The sequence below is a fragment of the Calidris pugnax genome, unplaced genomic scaffold (genome assembly GCF_001431845.1).
Source record: "Calidris pugnax isolate Ruff unplaced genomic scaffold, ASM143184v1 scaffold37, whole genome shotgun sequence".
Classification (NCBI taxonomy): Eukaryota; Metazoa; Chordata; class Aves; order Charadriiformes; family Scolopacidae; genus Calidris; species Calidris pugnax.
The window spans coordinates 1,133,070-1,153,607 of NW_015090816.1; the positions used below are offsets into that span (position 1 = coordinate 1,133,070).

The following is a 20,538-nucleotide window of genomic DNA, read 5'->3' on the forward strand; positions in this document are numbered from 1 at the left end:
GCAGCTCCAGCCACTCTGCCCCCAGCCTCAGGCTCTCCTAGCTGTTTGCCAAGGGGATCAGCAGCCCAAAGCCAGTTAAACCTTCCCAGTCCCTGGCTGTACATCCTTCCTGAAGCAGGGTGCAGGGCAAGCATCAGCCATATGGCCAGGACAGCAGCAATGCTGGCCACCAGCCAGGCTCCCAAAATCCAGAGTCCCCTCAGTGCTACCTGTGAGCAGCTCAGCATCAATCCTGGTCTGGGCAGAGCCTGGGGTAGGAGATGAGGAGCTCTTTTTCCTCTCCACACGCTGCCTCTTCTCCTTCCTTTCCTCCTTCAGGAGCCTTCACAGCATCCTCTCCCCACTCCCTGTCCCATTACATCTCCCCTCCCCCTTATGCCCCCTCAACCCCCCAAAATTCATCCCCTGTACCCCCCTGTCGCCCTCTTTTCCCACCCTCAAATCCCTCCCAGACACCATCACACATCTGTGGGTATCTCTCCTCCCACTCTACGGTCCCCTCCACCTGCCCCACGGGGGGCTTCCATCCCCCCAACTCTGCCCCTTGGGGGGCAGAGGAGTGGGGGGCACACGCCGGCTGCGGGTTCAAGAGTGTTTCCCCCCCCGTGCCCACTTCCCCCCACTCACCTCGCCCGGTGCTGTAGTGCTGTAATTTATCACTGTACACCGCCTCCTTGCTGTAGGCACGCTTCCTGGGAGAAGAAGGGAGAAGACAGCTGGGTTTGAGGGACAAGGAGTTGGCCACACCGCTCCCCGGCCAACAACACCGGGCGAGCGATGGCTCCTCAGTGCTCTGCCCAGCTATGGAGGTCCCCCGTCCTTCCCTTCCCACCCCAAGTCTCTCCCAGTTGCATCTTTATCACCTCCCATCTTCCAGGGAGGCAGCATCCCATGGGGACCCACCTGCTGCAGACGATGGAAATGGCCACCAGCGAGACAATGAAGACCACCCCGGCCGCTGCGGACCCCGCGATCAAAGGCAGCTGCTCTCTCAGCTCTGACTTGTAGTCATCTGCAAGAGAAGAGGGATGGGGTGGATTCTCCTTTTGCACCCTCAGGGAGTAAGAAGAGCCTCCTGGGAAGGGTTCCTCTAACGCATTCTCCAACCCCATGGGTGGTGGGACAAGGGAGACCCAGGCAGGAGCGCTGGTTGAGGCACGCGATGAAGCCGACACTGTGTTGCACAAGGAAAGACTGACACACTCAGGTCACACATGCTTTGGGTTAAAAATATGGAAGAGAAGGTCCTAGGAATCAAGTCAAAGCAACGTGATTGGGCCCAGTTTCCCGAAGAGATGACATTCACAAGGTGGCTTTGCCCATGCTCTAGGGTTTTTCTTCCCTCAATAAATTTAAACCTGTTGGTCGTTTTGACCGAATTTAACATGGAGTCTCAAAGTTCCTACAAGTTGCATGAAAGGAGGAAGAGAAAAGACCCCATTAATAACTAAACCAGCCAGGGAAGGCTGAGCCAAGTGTTCACTTATATTAGACATCAGGTAGTCCACCACACAATGGTTAACCTTGGGAGAGAGGCCCAGGAGAACCCAAGTGCCTTCACTGCAGATCCACTGGTAGGATTTTACATCTCAAAAGACGGCATCAGTCAACTCCTTTTGCAGGCCACCACAGTACCCCTTCTGCACCGAGCATCCCTCAAACCCCCTGCATTCCCTTGGCCACCCACTCTGTCCCTGTGAAAGCTGAGGTGGTACAGGGAGGACTGCACATGCCTGGAACAACCCTGAGAAAGCTATTTGCCACCTCCATGTGTCTCCTCCCCGCTTTCCCCTTCTCCTGCCCTGCCCCGTTAGTGGTGTGGGCACCCACAGCCATGGGGGTGGATGGTACCACAGAATCATAGAGTGATATGGGGTTGGAAGGGACCTCTGGAGATCATCTAGTCCAACCCCCTGCCAGAGCAGGGCCACCCAGAGCAGGTCCCACAGGAATGTGTGCAGGTGGGGTCTGAAAGTCTCCAGAGAAGGAGACTCCACCACCTCCCTGGGCAGCCTCTTCCAGGGCTCTGCCACCCTCATAGGAAAGAAGGTCCTCCTCAAGTTTAGGTGGAACTTCCTATGTTCCAGTTTGTGCCTGTTCCCTCTTGTCCTGTCCCTGGGCACCACGGAAAAAAGCCTGGCCCCATCCTCCTGACACCCACCCTTGAAGTATTTATAAGCATCAATCAGATCCCCCCTCAGTCTTCTCTTCTCCAGACTCAAAAAACACAAGTCCCTCAGCCTCTTCTCATAAGAGAGATGCTCCAGGCCCCTCATCACCTTTGCAGCCCTCTGCTGTCCCCTCTCCAGCAGGTCCCTCTCCTTCTGGAACTGGGGAGCCCAGAACTGGACCCAGTGCTCCAGCTGGGGCCTCCCCAGGGCAGAGCAGAGGGGCAGGATGACCTCCCTCCACCTGCTGCTCACACTCTTCCTGATGCCCCCCAGGATGCCATTGGCCTTCTTGGCCACAAGGGCCCATTGCTGGTTCATGGCCATCCTGTTGTCCACCAGGACTCCTAGGTCTACCCAGGTCCTACCCAGCAGACCCCACAAGCCTGGGGGCTTCTGCAGCCCTCCAGAAACACCCCCTTCTCCAACCATCCCCAGCAAGGTCTGCCAGGCTGTGCCAGCAGCCACAAGCAAGGGTTAAAATAAAATTCTCTCCAAAAGAAAGCATTTAACACCCTTTTATCTGTATTTTTGTAGTCCGCAGTTAATTATTAGCAACTAGATTTATCTCTTGCACGCCACTTAAATCCTGAGAAATTCTCATCTAACAATCAATTATTATTTAATAATCTACACTATCCGTTCTTATTAAATTTCAATTAATTGCTTATTTGAGGCAGGATTTTTCTCCTTGCTTCTCTAATTCTGCAGATTCGAGGCATTGAGGGGGGTTTATTACCGCTTCCTTCCCTTTGGTCTCCCTGTGTGGTTTTCCTTTCCCGCTCCAGCTGGCACTCACCATGAGCACAAGCGTGGAGAGACACAGTTTGAGGAAAAAAGGAAAGTTTTAGGAAAAAAGGAAAGTTTTAGGAAAGGCAGCCAGCAGGGCTGGGAGCCATGGGTGTCACCTGAGGGGAGCAGGAACCATGCTGGCAAAGGCGAGGAAGGGGCTCCTTGCAGGGACTTCAGCTCCCCCAGTGTCTGGAGGGGTAGGAGGACCACAAAAGGAGCCTCTCGTCATTCACCAATGTATGGATTTGTCCAAAGCTGAGATTAATGAAAAAACCTTCCCATGAATTACTAGTCTCTAAAGGCATCTAGTGTTTGTGGGTGCAGGGAAGGGTTGGGGCCAGAAGAACAGCAGCAGGAGGCCAGAAGAAGCCATGAAGGTCATGAGCTGGCCCTTTCCCTTGGATGTACCACCTCAGGGTAGAGAACCAGTGGCTGAAGGTGGGTCTGACCCTTCCAGCTTTGCCCTCAGGGTAGAGAACCAGCAGCTGAAGGTGGGTCTGACCCTTCCAGTTTTGCCCTGATGGGCAAGATGTGGCTCTGAGCACCCCAGGAGAGCACCCCTGGAGAGCACCCCAGGAGCCCTTCCTCTGAGGGTCCACAACCCCCACCACCCTGGACGTGGTGGCAGGGGGGGGCTCTGCCACCACGCTCAGAGGGAGGAAAGACAAAACCGCCACTAAATAACGGGAGAGAAAACAGAGCTAAGAGATTTAAAGCAGATTCCTCCTCCAGCTGGCGATTAATAAGACACGGCTGTAAATCACCCGGCTTTTGCCACGCTGCCCGCTGGGAGAGAGGTTTGCGGAGACGAGTTCGTTTAATCCAATTAAAGCTGTCGCTGGGAAGACAACCACCACCCCCCACCACCCAACTTTCCACCCTCCCTGTGTCATGTCCCCTTCTCCCCTTGCCTTCCCCATCCCGGTCTCACCGTCCGTCAGCGTCTGGAAGCACATCTTCCCGCTGTACTTGCCGTAGCCGGCCACGGTGCGGGCTCGGACCTGCACCACGTAGACCATGCCGGGCCGCAGGCCCTCGATCCTGGCCGTGTTGGTCTGGCTGCGGGCCATGGAGGAGTTGTACTCGTTGTGGTCCTGCAGGCACGGCCAAGAGAGACGCTCAGGGGAGGGGGGACACAGGGGACAGCAAGAGGAACGATGTGTCCCACAGCCCACCTGCCCCCCTTGGTGGTAGGGATGAGGTTGATCTGCAGGGCCCTCCAAGAAGGACAAGCACCAAAGCCTGAGTGAGGTGGTTCAGACCCTCCTGGTTGCCCTGACACAAACACGACCCAGGAGCTCTGCCTGGTGTCCAGGAAGCTGGGGAGGTCCCCACAGCACGTGCCTCCTCAGCAGCCCCCTGGTCCCACCAAAGCAAAGAGCACAAAGTTCTCTTGGGGGGGGGGGAAACATTGAGAGCGTCCAGAGCAAGAACACTCATGAGCAGTAAATTCCTCCTCTTCAAACCACCAATGTCCCTGCCTGTTTCAGAAATGTCACACAGTTATGGAAACACCATAACATGCTCTACGAGACCCCGCTCGAGCAGGTTCAAGGGCAACTTGACTTTTCTGAGACCCCCAGCCCCTACGGTCGCTGCTCTGCTGGCAGAGGTCCCCGTGCTAAACCTCGGTGGAAACCTCACGCGTCTCAAACCTCATTTTTTTGCAACGTTCCCCGGCGATTTGCTGTAAAGGGGCCGCTGGTGAGATCATCTAATTATTCGGATTTAGAGGAATTCATTAAAGCTGGCAAGGCAGGGGAGGGATGGAACAGCTTGGGCTCGGCACGGTTCACCGCAAGGGTCGAGAGCGGGTCCCCTGCGGGGAAGGACGGCTGCCAGTGAAAGGACCTGGCAGGAGGCAGTGACCCGGGACAGGGACAACCCTGACAACCTTCGTTATGCCGTCCCCCTCCTCTCCTCCCGACGCCGTCCCCTCACTCCACGTCCCTGCTCACCCAAGCAGATACCAAAGCCAAGGCAGCAAGGGGCAACGATGGGCTGGAGAAAACGCTGCCCATGGGGGAGGAATTACCATCTGCATCCGCAACATCGCTTCCTTTCCTCTTCTCCCACCCTCCAAGAGCCAGTGTGGGCAACCAGGAGCCCATCCCACCGCCTGTCCCACCACCTGGACCCTTCCCAGCAATGAGCCCCACTCAAAGCTCGTTGATGCTCTTCCCCTCCCAGCAAGGTCAGGACCAAGGAAGCCTCCCAGCAGCACCATACGAAGCTCCATACGCCCCCAGCCCACCCTTCCATCCTGAGGTTTCCACCTGAACTTACCGCTGCCGGCCTGGAGCCCACGGTGCTGCTGACATCGGGCGTGCAGATGCGGCTCACCTTCTCGTAGTAGCGGATCTCGTAGTCCAGGATGATGCCGTTGGGCTGCTCGGGCTGAGGCCAGGAGAGCGTGATGCTCCTCATGGTGGCACTCACCTGGTGCATGATGGGGACGGTGGAAGGTGCTGCCAAGGAAGCGGGGAGGGAGGGAAAATTAATGGAGAGGGGTAGGACCCACAGCCCTGGGGAGGGGGAAAGTCTCCTGGGCACGTGGAGCATCCCAAATCTCCTGTGCCTGCAGTTGTTCGCCCCGTGGGACAAGCTGCAATACTAGCAGTGGGAAATGCAGCATCTCAGCAGCTTAGGTGGAGCCAGAGCAGCCAGCCGGCGAGGGACTTCTGGTGTTTAAAGCAATTAGTCTTTTTAATTAGGAGCTTAGAAATCCTCGGTGTTCCTTCTCCCTGGGATTGCTTGCTCCCCACGGGGGGGCACAGACAGGAAAGCTCTAGAGCACAAAGTTCTTTGGGGGGGGGGGGAAACATTGAGAGCGTCCAGAGCAAGAACACTCATGAGCAGTAAATTCCTCCTCTTCAAACCACCAATGTCCCTGCCTGTTTCAGAAATGTCACACAGTTATGGAAACACCATAACATGCTCTACGAGACCCCGCTCGAGCAGGTTCAAGGGCAACTTGACTTTTCTGAGACCCCCAGCCCCTACGGTCGCTGCTCTGCTGGCAGAGGTCCCCGTGCTAAACCTCGGTGGAAACCTCACGCGTCTCAAACCTCATTTTTTTGCAACGTTCCCCGGCGATTTGCTGTAAAGGGGCCGCTGGTGAGATCATCTAATTATTCGGATTTAGAGGAATTCATTAAAGCTGGCAAGGCAGGGGAGGGATGGAACAGCTTGGGCTCGGCACGGTTCACCGCAAGGGTCGAGAGCGGGTCCCCTGCGGGGAAGGACGGCTGCCAGTGAAAGGACCTGGCAGGAGGCAGTGACCCGGGACAGGGACAACCCTGACAACCTTCGTTATGCCGTCCCCCTCCTCTCCTCCCGACGCCGTCCCCTCACTCCACGTCCCTGCTCACCCAAGCAGATACCAAAGCCAAGGCAGCAAGGGGCAACGATGGGCTGGAGAAAACGCTGCCCATGGGGGAGGAATTACCATCTGCATCCGCAACATCGCTTCCTTTCCTCTTCTCCCACCCTCCAAGAGCCAGTGTGGGCAACCAGGAGCCCATCCCACCGCCTGTCCCACCACCTGGACCCTTCCCAGCAATGAGCCCCACTCAAAGCTCGTTGATGCTCTTCCCCTCCCAGCAAGGTCAGGACCAAGGAAGCCTCCCAGCAGCACCGTACGAAGCTCCATACGCCCCCAGCCCACCCTTCCATCCTGAGGTTTCCACCTGAACTTACCGCTGCCGGCCTGGAGCCCACGGTGCTGCTGACATCGGGCGTGCAGATGCGGCTCACCTTCTCGTAGTAGCGGATCTCGTAGTCCAGGATGATGCCGTTGGGCTGCTCGGGCTGAGGCCAGGAGAGCGTGATGCTCCTCATGGTGGCACTCACCTGGTGCATGATGGGGACGGTGGAAGGTGCTGCCGAGGAAGCGGGGAGGGAGGGAAAATTAACAGAGAGGGGTAGGACCCACAGTCCTGGGGAGGGGAGAAAGTCTCCTGGGCACGTGGAGCATCCCAAATCTCCTGTGCCTGCAGTTGTTCGCCCCGTGGGACAAGCTGCCATACTAGCAGTGGGAAATGCAGCATCTCAGCAGCTTAGGTGGAGCCAGAGCAGCCAGCCGGCGAGGGACTTCTGGTGTTTAAAGCAATTAGTCTTTTTAATTAGGAGCTTAGAAATCCTCGGTGTTCCTTCTCCCTGGGATTGCTTGCTCCCCACGGGGGGGCACAGACAGGAAAGCTCTTCCCAAGTGGGGACAAACCAAGGCTTGATGATGGTCTCCAGCTCTGCTTGCCATCTTTTGCCATAACACTGGGGGACCTGGCACCGTGGGAGCCTGTGCCATGGCTGTGACCCCCCATGCTGTCAGTAACAGGACATAGGAGCAAAGATCTGCCCACCCTGAGGACAACTATGGGAAACCAGGGCAGGGACCTGGACAGGCTGGAAATTTGGGCAGAGAGAAACCTGAAGAACTTCGACAAGGGTAGAGTGCTGCACCTGGGGAGGAATAACCCTCTGCACTAGGACAGGTTGGGGCTGACCTGCTGGAGAGCAGCTCTGAGGGGAAAGACCTGGGAGTCCTGGTGGACAACAGGATGGCCAGGAGCCAGCAATGGCCCTTGTGGCCAAGAAGGCCAATGGCATCCTGGGGGGCATCAGGAAGAGTGTGACCACAGGTGGAGGGAGGTCATCCTGCCCCTCTGCTCTGCCCTGGGGAGACCTGAAGGGAGCCTACAGGAAGGCTGGGGAGAGCCTGTTTACAAAGGCCTGTAGTGACAGGATGAGGGGTAATGGCTTTAAGCTGGAGGGGAACAGATTAGATTGGAGATGAGGAGAAAGTTCTTCACTGTGAGGGTGGTGGAGCACTGGAACAGGTTGCCCAGGGAGGTGGTTGAGGCCCCATCCCTGGAGATATTCAAAGTGAGGCTCAACGAGGCCCTGGGCAACCTGGTCTGGTTGGGGGTGTCCCTGCTGACTGCGGGGGGGTTGGACTAGATGACCTTTGGAGGTCCCTTCCAGCCTGGGCAATTCTATGATTCTATAAAGTATTTACGCCGGGTTTCTGTCTCCTGCTGTCCCAAGGGAGCGGGTTGGCAAAGGCTGCCCGTGTTACACCATCAGCACGAAGAAGAACTGGCCATCCCCTTTCTCTGCCCAAAGCAGGTGGCTTTCCATCCCCTCCACTCCTCATTGCAGCCCAGGATCAGGTCCCCCCAAACCCCACCAACCATCCCAGCTTGGCCAAGAGCTGCTTGTGCTGCTCCCGACACCTGATTGGGAAGAGGGAGGGAAAGAGGCAGGGGGGGAGCCCGGATAAAGGTTTAGCAGGGGAGTTGGACTAGATGATCTCTATGGTCCCTTCCAACTCTAAAAATTCAGTGAAATTCAGTGAGGGATGTGCCAGAGGAGACCAAGCTCCAATTCAGCCCCGGGATGCTGCTCCCCCCATGCTGCGATGCTCAGCCTGTGCTTCAAGGCCGGATTCACCCCAACTCCCTTTTCCCACTTGAGAAAAGTATGGAAAGGTCAACGATTTTTCATCCCCAAGCAATCTAGATAAAAAGCAGATATCGGTCCTCGCTCCCTCCCCTTCTCCCACAACCCACCTCTGGCTTTGCCCAGGGGTGAGGCACCCTCTCCAGCTCCCCCATCCCTCTCCCTCCCTCTTTTCTTGGTCTTTCTCCCCACTTTCCACCTTCCCCCCAGCTCCATCCAGGGCTGGGGGCTGGTTTATCGCAGCCAACCCCCACCACTCACACCTGGGGAGCTTTTTCCTTCAGACTTTTTAGTGATGTGTGTGTGTGGTTTTGGTGGGTTTCTTTTGTTTTGTTGGCTTTTTTTTTTTAATCGGAGTTAGGTTGACGGTTGGACTAGATGATCTTAAAGGTCCTTTCCAACCTAGACAATTCTATGGTTGTGTGATTCTATGAGTGGGACCTTGCAGTAGGTACCATATGGCTTAAAACCCCCGGCCCCACGCCATCCCAGGACTCACCAGCTTGGTTGGTGGTGATGTTGACGGAGACGTGCTGCGGCGGGAAGGGGCTCTTGTTGGAGACCCCGTTGACAGCCTGGATCTCGAAGGTGTACGGCGTGTGGGCCCACAGGCTGCTGATGAAGACCCGGGTCTCCGTCAGCCCCAGCTGCCTGGGGACAAAGTCCACGTTGTCGTCGCAGCGGGAGCAGGCGCGTCGGTCCGACCGGCACTTCTTGCAGACGATGTTGTAGGTGACGTCATCCCGACCCCCCGTCTCTCGCGGCGGGTGCCACTCCAGGATGATGGACGTCTCGTTGACGATGGAGATGACATTGCGGGGGCCGGATGGGACACCTGCGGATGAAGGAGAACACCTGAGATCTTGCCCAAAAACGTTACGCTCAGAGCTTAACAGGGCTCAGCAGGAGCTCTTGGCGGGCTCCAGTATGGTGAAGGACACCCCACAGCTCCGTCTGCTGGTCTACCCATCACCTCCTGCCTCAGGAGGGATTCAGTCTCCATGGCTTTGCCCAATTTAGGGTCAGGGTCTCCAAACCACTCACACCACCAGCCACAGAGAAGGGTTTCATGGTTGGGGATGAGGACTCCCATGGCACAAACCCACTCAGTCTCCCAAAAAACCACCCCCCCCACAGATCCATCTGTGAAGATGGGCCCATTCCAATGATGGGGAGATGCCGAGTTAGCTCCAATGCTCATGTGGAGAAGCCACCTCAAGCAGATTATCACGGTGAGAGAAACGCCACTTCGCCAGTAGCACGGAGAAACGGAGGAGCAGCCCCCAAAAAGAGAGTCCGGAATGAAAAGCTGTTATTAACGGTTCAATATCTCGAGTTGGGATTCAACGGCACAGAGGAACGCTCTACTCCACACCCAGCACGCTGATGGGTTGGTGAACAGCTTGTGCCTTGGCCAAGAGATCAAAATTGCATTGATTTTGATCAAATCTGCCGGGAGCCCTTGGGAGGACAGGAATCAAATGCAGCTCCAATCCCGAGCGCTGCTGGAATGGGGCTGGAGTCAATAGGGAGAGAATTCAGGAGGAATCCAGGCAGGAGAACATCATCAAGACACAAACATACACCTGCCCAGGGCTGGGGAAGGGTTTGGGGTTAGCCAGGACGGCTCCACAGCCAAAACCACAAAATCCGGCTGCTGGGTTATATTAAATGAGGAAAGCGATTAATTACAGGAAGAGGAAGAAAAAGGACTTTGCCATCGTGGGGGGGAGCAATAAAAATGATGGAGGACTTGACCTGCGAGGAAAGGTTAAGAGAGCAAAACACACTCCATCTTGGGGAAAACCATCCCGGGGGAGCCCTCCGTGTGTGTGTGGTGGGGAAGATCGTTAGTGGCTGCAGATAAATTAGCCCCATTAATGGATGGGGATGGGGATGGAGATGGGATGGGGATGGAGATGGGATGGGGATGGGGATGGGATGGGGATGGGGATGGGGATGGGGATGGGATGGGATGGGATGGGATGGGGATGGGGATGGGGATAGGATGGGCAGAGGTGACTTCGTCAGCACAGGAGTGACATGGCTGGTGGGATGGAGAAGGTGACCCCATGTGGAGGACCTCCAGGTGACACCCTGCACCGGCCACCACTGCCAGCCAGCCCCGAGGGGGACATGGGTGGCCACCCCTTGGCCAGGTCCCTGCCTGGCCTGTCCTCTCCTCCTGCTCCCTTAATGGCACCCAGGCACCACTTAGGAGAAGGACCAATAAATAGCAAGTTACCCCCAAAAAGCTGCAGCCTGCCTCATAAACCTTACTCCAATCGCCCCCCTGGTACCTTAAGCTGACAATATCTTTCCAAGCCTTTTTTTCAAGAAAAAGGGAGAAAACCATCTTTCTTCCCTGGCCCAGAGACAAACCACCATGTCCCAAAATTCCACACACACCCCCCGGATTAATTGGAGCCCCTTCCCTGTCCTGAACATGGGTACAGAGCTCGGGGAGGGCTCTGGTCCTGGCAGCTCCACGCTGTTATTTGCTCCTCCGACACGGAGAAACTTTGTGGGTGAACAGCTGGCATCTCAGATTAGAGCACTGTAAAATTAAACATCGCCGAGAAGGAATAAAAATCAGCAAATAGACTTTTTTTTTTCTTTTTTATACTGTATTCCTATAGAACAGCAATACTGTAAATCAGCTACGTAACGAGACATAGTAAAGATATACAGATTGTGTCTGCTGTTGTGCTACCTGCTGACTACCTCCGGTCTGGCAGCCCAAGTGATCCAACACAACATGCAAATCAAGGAATCACGGAATTGTTGGAGTTGGAAGGGACCTTCTAGAGATCATCCAGTCCAACTCCCCTGCCAAAGCAGGGTTGCCCAGAGCACAGCACTCAGGAGCATCCAGGTGGGGCTTGAAGATCTCCAGAGAAGGGGACTCCACACCCTCCCTGGGCAGCCTCTGCCAGGGCTCTGCCACCCTCACCCCAAACAAGTTCTTCCTCAGGTTGGAGTGGAACTTCCCATGGTCCAGCTTGTGCCCGTTGCCCCTCGTCCTGTCACTGGGAACCACTGAAAAGAGTCCGGCTCCATCCTCCTTCAACCCACCCTTTAGACCCTTGTCAGCATTAATAAGGTCTCCCCTCAGCCTTCTCTTCTCCAGGCTGAAGAGTCCCAGCTCTCTCAGCCTTTCCTTATCAGGGAGATGAACTTCAACAAAGGCAAGCGTAGGGTGCTGCCCCTGGGGAGGAATAACCCCCTGCACCAGGACAGGTTGGGGGCTGACCTGCTGGAGAGCAGCTCTGAGAAGACCTGGGAGTCCTGGTGGACAACAGGGTGACCATGAGCCAGCAACTGGATCCTGTGGCCAAGAAGGCCAATGGCATCCTGGGGGGCATCAGGAAGAGTGTGAGCAGCAGGTGGAGGGAGGTCATCCTGCCCCTCTGCTCTGCCCTGGGGAGGCCCCATCTGGAGCACTGGGACCAGTTCTGGGCTCCCCAGTTCCAGAAGGACAGGGAGCTGCTGGAGAGGGGACAGCAGAGGCTACAGAGATGATTGAAGGGACTGGAGCATCTCTCTGATGAGGAAAGGCTGAGGGACTTGGGGCTTTTGGAGAAGAGAAGACTGAGGGGGGATCTGATCAACGCCTATAAATACTTTAAGGGTGGGTGTCAGGAGGATGGGGCTGGTCTTTTTTCAGTGGTGCCCAGGGACAGGACAAGAGGAAATGGGCACAAACTTGAATAGAAGAAGTTCCACCTAAACATGAGGAGGACCTTCTTTCCTGTGAGGGTGGCAGATCCCTGGAAGAGGCTGCCTGGAGGGGCGGTGGAGTCTCCTTCTCTGGAGACATTCAAACCCACCTGGACACGTTCCTGTGGGACCTGCTCTGGGTGGACCTGCTCTGGCAGGGGGGTTGGACTAGATGATCTCTTTTAGGTCCCTTCCAACCCCATGTGATTCTGTGAAGGGGTTCGTGTTGGGGCAAGGAGTGTTCTGTAGCACATGGAGAAGGTGCCGTGCCATGGGGAGAGGGATGGGTTTTCCATATGGGCACCCCAGCCCTCCCCAACACGGTGGGTTGACCTCAGTTGGCTGCCAGGCGCCCACCCAGCCCCTCTCCCACTCCCCTCCCCAGCAGGATTGGGGGTGGAGAAAATAAAATTGGAAAGCTCATGGGTTGAGATTTTACCATCCATGAGATGCTTCCTCAGCGGCGGAGGGGAGGGAGAACTTGAAGCCCCACCACCACCACCACCCCCCCCGACGCCATTACTCACTGGTGCAGGCGGCTGCCGGGGGGTCGAAATCAGCCCGGTAGTAGCCGTTGCGGCACGTGCAGACCGGCGAGGCCTCGGCGGTGGAGCGGCTGTTGGGGGGACACGGGGCGCAGACCCCTGCGCCCTGGCTGGCCTTGAAGGTCCCCGCTGGGCAGGCTGCAGGAGAAAGGAGAGACATGAGGACGGGTTCCCAGGGCAGGGGGGGAAAATGGGTCCCGTTCTTGGAACAGGGCAGACAGAGAAAGAAAAATGAAGGAATAAAAGAAAAAATAAGGCAAAGGAAAGCTTCGCTCATGTATCAGAGCTAAACGGGGTGGCACCTTCCCATGGACGTAGGATGGCCATAATTTTCCACCCTGGCCATGAATTATTTCTGGGGCCACCAGGAAGACACACTGCAACGGGCAAGTTCTGCCTAGTGTGTCTTCAAGACATCACAGAATCACAGAATCTTCTAGGTTGGAAGGGACCTTAAAAATCATCTTGTCCAATCGTCAACCTAATTTTGACAAAAATAAACACCCACACAACAAACAAAAAGCAACACCATCACCAAACCATACCACCCAGCACTACATCAACCCGTCTTTTGAACACCTCCAGGGATGGGGCCTCAACCACCTCCCTGGGCAGCCCATTCCAATGTCCAATTTCCACCACCCCAGCAGCACGGCACAGGTCTCGCATCTCCTTTTCCATGCAAAATTTGAATATTTAATTTAAAAGTGGATGCAAGGCCCCGTAACAGTGTCTTCTGGGTCCGTCCCATTAACCCCCCGCAGCCCGGGGCTGGGGCTAATAACCTTCCCAGCCTTGGGCCTCCGCGTTCATTCAAGCAGGAAATGGCAACTAATTCATAAATGAGAAGACGCTCCAGTTACAGTTACGGCGAGGCTTTAATCAGTGACGGCGGGAGGTTTCATTAATTAACCATCTCATTGCTCCGCCGTTAGAGAGTGACGATGGAGCGACAAAGAGGGGATCCTTCCTCCCTGCCCCACCTCACTGGTTCTTTACCAACCAGCTGCTGATGACGGGATGCTCATCCATCCTTGACGGCTAACAAAACCCTCAGGTTTTTGCCCCTACGAAACCAGAAGCTGCAGAATCACATAATCACACCGGGTTGGAAGGGACCTCTGGAGATCATCCAGTCCAACCCCCTGCCAGAGCAGGGCCACCCAGAGCAGGTCCCACAGGAACGTGTCCAGGTGGGGTTTGAATGTCTCCAGAGAAGGAGACTCCACCACCTCCCTGGGCAGCCTCTTCCAGGGCTCTGCCACCCTCACAGCAAAGAAGGTCCTCCTTATGTTTAGATGGAACTTCTTCTATTCAAGTTTGTGCCCATTTCCTCTTGTCCTGTCCCTGGGCACCACTGAAAAGAGACTGGCCCCATCCTCCTGACACCCACCCTTGAAGTATTTATAAGCATTGATCAGATCCCCCCTCAGCCTTCTCTTCTCCAGACTAAAAAGACCCAAGTCCCTCAGCCTTTCCTCATCAGAGAGATGCTCCAGGCCCCTCATCATCTCTGCCCAGAACTGGACCCAGTGCTCCAGCTGGAGCCTCCCCAGGGCAGAGCAGAGGGGCAGGATGACCTCCCCCCACCTGCTGAAAGGAACATCTGTATTTTGGCACAGGCACGCAAGGGACCAGACTTCCATCCAGGTCCACCACCAGGCCAGGGGTTCCTTGGCCTCCCACACAAAGTGGTCCCACCTCCATTTGGCTCCCGGCTCTGCCCCCGTGATGGTGTCACCTCCAAGGCACGGCTCTGCAGAGGAACACCCTAAGTGTCTCATAAACACGGCGATGATTGAGATAATGGAAAGTGCCTCTTAGCCCCTGTCTGCTGCATCAGGATATGAGGCATCTCCTAGCAGCCACGGAGAGGAAATTAATAGGAGCAAGCAGGAGTAACCACTTTGATGCAATTTCCTTGAGAGATAGTGGACCATCTAATCTTTATTGGAGCCCTTTAACCTGTCATTCAAAACTCATGAAGGCCTCTTGCTCACACAGCCTTTCCCGATATTAAAAGATGATAAAAAAGGATAAATCAAAACAATATTTTACAATTTTATTATTCAGGGGATCTTTTTTTCCCCTGCCTGAGGCATGCAACTGGCCGTGATGAATTGTCTCTTGCCAATGGCGTTAATAGCCAGGTGGGGCTACGGCATCCCAGGGGGATCGGCCACCACCTCACACTGCCCTTCCTCCTCCTCACCACGGGAGGACTGCCGAGTCCTCCGCATCCTACCGCAGCCATCCCACACATCTGGCCTCCTACCAAAGCACTTAAGGGCCATAAGCCACCACCTCGGGCAGACACGTAGCATCACCGTGCATTGCAGGCCACTGGGGTGGGCACATGAGGGCTTTGGAGGGGGAGAACTTCAGGATGCCAGGGCAGAAGGCAGCTGGATGCAGACTCTTCCCTGAGCCACACACACAGGCCTAGGGCCCGTAAGAGCATGAGGAAGCACAGAGTTACACCAGACACACAAGGCAGGAGACACAACCACGTGTGGACAGCAAGACTTCGAGGTGGATCTCCATTTCTTCAATGCTCCCTTTCCACCAGCAACCTCCCCGTGATGTCCCAGCTCCCACCAGCAAGCATTAGCATCCATGAGGTTGTGCAACAGGTGACTTGAGGGCTCTAGAGTTGGAGGACTTATCTCCTGGGCTCTTTGGAGGATCAGGAAGGAGAGACAGTTCCAGGGAACTTGTATTTTGATGGAAGGGGACAGGAGGGGGATGGAGGAAGACAAGAGCGTCGCAGCGCTATGAACACGTCTTGGTTTTACGCGTAGAGGAGGCACGTTGGTGGGTCGGTCGAAGGGGTTTGTTAATTTTTAATTACAATTAATCCCCGTGATGCTTTGTCAAAACACCTGAACAAAGCACAGGCTGCAACCCAGTGTCCTCAGGTTTCTTTCATCACTTGGCTTATCCGTAAATTCCTGTAATCTGCAGGCACGTGGCTCTTAATTGTTATTATTACCAATTAGCTTCTCTCTCCTGTAATTACACCGTGCTTGCCTAAAGTCTCCCGCAGTTCCGGGGGAGGCTGATGCTGCCTTCTTCTCCCAAAGCTGCTGCGGGCTGCAGTCCTCCACTGCCATGGACCCCCCTTTTTCTAGGGGAGCCAAACCACCAACCTCACACCGAAGATGAAGCCGAAACCCCCACGTCTCCTGCAACCCCATGGCGGGATTTATGGAAATTTATGGATGGATCCACAATCCATCGGACAGTAAACACGTCGTCGGGGGGTAAGGCTTGGAGAGAGGGCTGGAGCCCAGGAGGCAGCAATAAATCACCCCACTAAGGGCAAGGGCAGTGTTTGCTGTGATTTAAGGGCTGCTGCAAGAAAGTTTCCCAGAGCTGGTAAGGTCTGGATCTGGAAGAGCATCTTGGATGAGCACGGGATGAAGCTCTGCCTTGGCTTTCCCTGTGGGAAGGGGCTCCTTCTGCCGGTGCCCTGCCCAGCCTGCATCTCCTCGGCCCGGAGAAGAATTAATTGATTGTTGATTACATGGGCTGGCTAAGATTAATGATGTGCTTATCTATCCATTTCCTCACCTTTAAGCACCAGGGGTGTGTTTGTAAATGATGAGGCAGGAAAGCCGGCCGTGCCGCTCGGCGGGGCTGCGTCACCAGCATTTAACATCCCCCCGTGACCCAAAGCTGCCCATGGATTGACCACCCTCCCTGTGGATTGGCCATCCTGCCCATGGATTAGGGATGTTGGGCATCCCGGGTGGTGAGGACCAGGCATTTTCCAGCAAGACCCCTTTCCCAAGGCCAACACGGGCACTTTGGGGGCGGGAGGGAGCATCATTCCAGGCTTCTTGCAATGAGATGTCATCACTGGAGGTTTTTTTTGGGGGGGAAAAAACAAAATGGATGGAAGATGCCCTAGTTTGGATGGAGCTGCGGATGGAGTAGATTGGAGATGAGGAGAAAGTTCTTTACTGTGAGGGAGATGGAGCACTGGAACAGGTTGCCCAGGGAGGTGGTTGAGGCCCCATCCCTGGAGATATTCAAGGTGAGGCTCAATGAGGCCCTGGGCAACCTGGTCTAGTTGGGGGTGTCCCTGCTGACTGTGGGGAGGTCGGACTAGATGACCTTTGGAGGTCCCTTCCAGCCTGGGCAATTCTATGATTCTATGGAGTCCCCCTCCCAAAAGCTTGAGGTGGGGATGCGACCAGGTCCCACCTGGGGCAAAACACCCAGCGAAGGCACCGTGGACCTGCATCCCCATCACCACCTCCCTCCTCGCTCGGCAGCTCGCACGGGGTGGGATGAATTCTCCAAGCAGCAGAGGCACACAAGCAGCAGCACGGGGCTTGGGTACTTCCAAAATTCTCCCCGTCTTGACCACGATAATCCCATACCCTAATATTTCGGGTGCCAGGGGTCCCAGAAAGCCACATAGGGAAGTGGGATGCCTGCCCAAGGCAAGCCACCATCAACAGATGAGACGCTCTGCAGAAAGAGCGCAAGCACCCGGGCATCCAAGCGTTCCATTTTTCAAACTAAATCCTCTCGGTTGATGCCTGGAACTTGCACTTTTTAATTACTCTCTCAGGGAAGCTTTAGTCAAAAAAAAAAAAAAGGAAAAGAAAAAGAAGAAAGAAAGAAAGAAAGGAAGGAGGCATCTCCTCTCTATTAACTCGCTCTAAAGCTCCCCAGGGACACGGAGTGGCATTTTTCCTTATCAGGTTTTAAAATAGGAGCTTCTGCAAAGAATTACAGTCTTCAGCTTGCGATTCCCCACCTCCTCCCCATGGTCCTGGCTGGTACCCCCCTGCCAGCTCCTTTCTGCTCACAGCAAACCGAGCCCGCACCGTCTCATCCTTCCCATGTCCCTCATGTCCCCGCTGGGGCAGAGCCAACCACGTTTGCCAGGTTCTCCCAAATTCATGCCTGTTTTGGGTTCCTTTGTGCTTTTGCAGGGCCAAACCTTTGCACGTGCCCACGGTCACACCAGCACAAGGAGAGATGGGTTAGAAGCAATGGGTGCTGCAGGAGGTGATGACCTCGAGCAAGCTGGAGGTGCGGAGGGGACTGCCACGTGCCAAGGCATGAAAAAAGCCCAGATCATCCAGTTTTGCTCCCAAAAGACACATGGCTGGCACCCACCAGCACCCCTGGGAGATGGGCAGCGGGGAAGGTGCCCTGTTGGGTTTGAGGACACCACGGGCCATGAACAAAGGAGGAGGAACTGCAGCTCGTTGCACCTACAGCCCACTGGAAAACGGACTCAAAGCCATTTCCCCCTCTTTCCGTGAAGACAATTTGTCATTAAGAAAAAAACCTGGCTCCTAAAACTGACACTTTCTGCAGGAGGATCCCAATTTTTCGATGAAAAAAAAAGAAGAAAGAGAGGACACGCTTGCTAGAAACCTCTTGTACTTTTCGCAGGCGTCTTCAACACACCGAAGCACACCAAAAGAGGAAAAAAAGTCATGAAAAGGCCATCAATTTTTCAACCCTCCAACGGATTAGTCCCAATCACAGGCATTTTAGCAGCAAGGCAGCTCTCCTCCCCGTCCCGCTGCCTCCCCGTGCCGCCCGCCCGCAGGCGGGGAAGCCCTGGGAGATGCTTTCAGCTGAAAGACACCACCCGAGCAAATAAACACCCACACGAAATTGCAGGCTGTGGAAAAACGACATTTAGAGGATGTTGTGATATTCCAGGGGCAGGCGCTCCGGCTGCCGGCGGCACGGCTCTCCCGCTCGCCCTCGGGACCGGTGGCACCGCGTGTCCCCCCGTGGGGAGGCAGCAAATGCCACCACAGCTTGTAACTCAATGATGCTTTGGGGTTTCGACCCCTTTGATGTGTCACCGACACCAGGGATGCAGGTTTTTTTGGGGAAAAAAAGAGCAGAATCAGGCAAGGCTGTCACCCACACGCCGCTGCCATCTCCCCGTCTTCAAAGGTCTACGAGGGTGCTGCCTTCCCACCCCTGCTTTCACGGAATTGTCAGAGTTGGGAAGGGACCTCTAGAGATCATCTAGTCCAATTTTCATCTCCCTCGTTAGCCTCCCCCCACTACCACCCCCCAGCAAATATCCAAGCAGGGAACGAGCACCCAGAGGTTTAATTGCATCCCCGACTTGATGCTCTCCCGTCATCCCTTCCCTCCTGGAAGGGGAGGGGGCTGGAGGGTTGTTTTGTGGGCTGGGGTGTTTTTCTCCCCCAACAACCCCCCCCACCAAGCCCCTTTTCCTTTTTCTACTTTTTAATGATCTCATTCCCTTTTTAGATCAAGCCCAGAGCTTCTCCCGAGCGCCTCAGCCCTGCCACAGCAACAGAGAGCTCAGCACCTTGGGGACGGGACAACACAGTAGATCCTCATCCCAGGGAGGGATAAAACCTCATTTCGGTGCAAACCTCACCACTTTTTTGCAGCCAAAGACACGAATTTTCACCATTTTCATTTCACCCATCCCAGGGCCGAGCCTAAGGACAAACAGTGCCCATCTCATTGCCTTCTTCCCCTCTTCCAGCACCGTTTATGGGCAGAAATTCATGAGATAAACATGAGCTTCCCAGCATCTGGGTGCACATCCCGGGAGCGACGGGCTGCATCTCTCCCCAACACCCGGAGGAAAGAGGCCCCGGCTCCTCGTTACGCAGGCGGTTAATTAAACCAGCCCTTCACCTCTGGAGGAATAGGTTTAGATCCGCCTTGGGACACGTGTAAATTAAAGTCGGCGGCTTCTCACCATGGTTTATTCATGGAGGAAAAGTAAAATTCAAGGTGGTTTTTCCCTTCTTAGGGTTTTGGGGTTGTTGGGTTTTTTTTCCTCTTCTTCTCACAGATGAGAAACAATGGGAAGGGCAGGATTTCCAAGGAGCTTGCAGGGCAGGGAGCTGCATGAGGCTAATTAGAGGCAACGGGGTGCGGGCGCATCCATGTTCGCCTCTCCCAAAAATCCCACCCCTCGTCCATCAAGGATCTGTTCCCCCAAGGGGGAACCCGAGGTGCTGGGAGACTGAGCCCCACACAGGCTTGGGCTGCAAGGAAAACGCCACCAATGCTCACCCAGAACCAGCAAAAAGTGGGCTTGAGAAAATTAAGGGTCTCTGGATGCAGAAGAGCTTCGACACCAACTGTTTAGCTGGTACCACCACCCTAAAAATTGAGTTTAAGCCCAGAGCGGGGCATGGAAGAAGATGGTTTTGGCTCCCATGTGCCCTGCTCCTCACCGCCCACGGCACCCGTCTTCCCAACAGGTCCATGCTTGTCCATTCAACCACTTCTCTGGGCTTTGCTTTCTCTGTTTTTCACGCTCGGGGGGATTCTGAAGGTCTAAAAGGCAAAACCTGTCCCAGATCTGTTTGTTGGATGAGAAAAGGGAGAGCACGCCCTGGGCAGACGGCGCCGCGGGGCTGCCAGCTCGCTGCAGAGCAGGGAAACTCGCTGTGCCCTCCAAAACAGCCAACGGAAAACAAAAAATAAACCAACAAAACCACTTCTCAAGGTCACTTTGGCAAACCGCTTTTCTCCTGCTTGAGTTCTGCTCTGCTTTCACAGAATCACAGAATCTTCTAGGTTGGAAGGGACCTTAAAGATCATCTTGTCCAATCGTCAACCTGACTGACAAAAATAGACACCCACACAACAAACAAAAAGCAACACCATCACTAAACCAGACCTCCCAGCACTACATCAACCCGTCTTTTGAACACCTCCAGGGATGGGGCCTCAACCACCTCCCTGGGCAGCCCATTCCAATGGCTGAGAACCCTTTCAGGGAAAAAATTGTTCCTAATATCCAGCCTGAACCTCCCCTGGCGCAACTTGAGGCCATTTCCTCTCGTCCTGTCGCCTGTGACTTGAGAGAAGAG

The 20,538-nt window shown here is 55.0% G+C and overlaps 1 protein-coding gene across 3 annotated transcripts in view; it reads right to left on the minus strand.

Annotated features, from left to right (window-relative positions):
• Positions 1 to 20,538, minus strand: part of EPHB1 (EPH receptor B1) — a 70,461-nt gene that overhangs the window by 13,476 nt on the left and 36,447 nt on the right. For all 3 annotated transcript variants that reach the window (XM_014939731.1, XM_014939734.1, XM_014939735.1), the window contains exons 3-8: positions 12,668 to 12,823; positions 8,920 to 9,255; positions 6,660 to 6,841; positions 3,892 to 4,054; positions 904 to 1,012; positions 628 to 692 (exon numbers count right to left, since the gene is read on the minus strand). In XM_014939731.1, the coding sequence (XP_014795217.1) occupies positions 628 to 692; positions 904 to 1,012; positions 3,892 to 4,054; positions 6,660 to 6,841; positions 8,920 to 9,255; positions 12,668 to 12,823 (1,011 nt within the window). The remainder of the gene's footprint in view (positions 1 to 627; positions 693 to 903; positions 1,013 to 3,891; positions 4,055 to 6,659; positions 6,842 to 8,919; positions 9,256 to 12,667; positions 12,824 to 20,538) is intronic.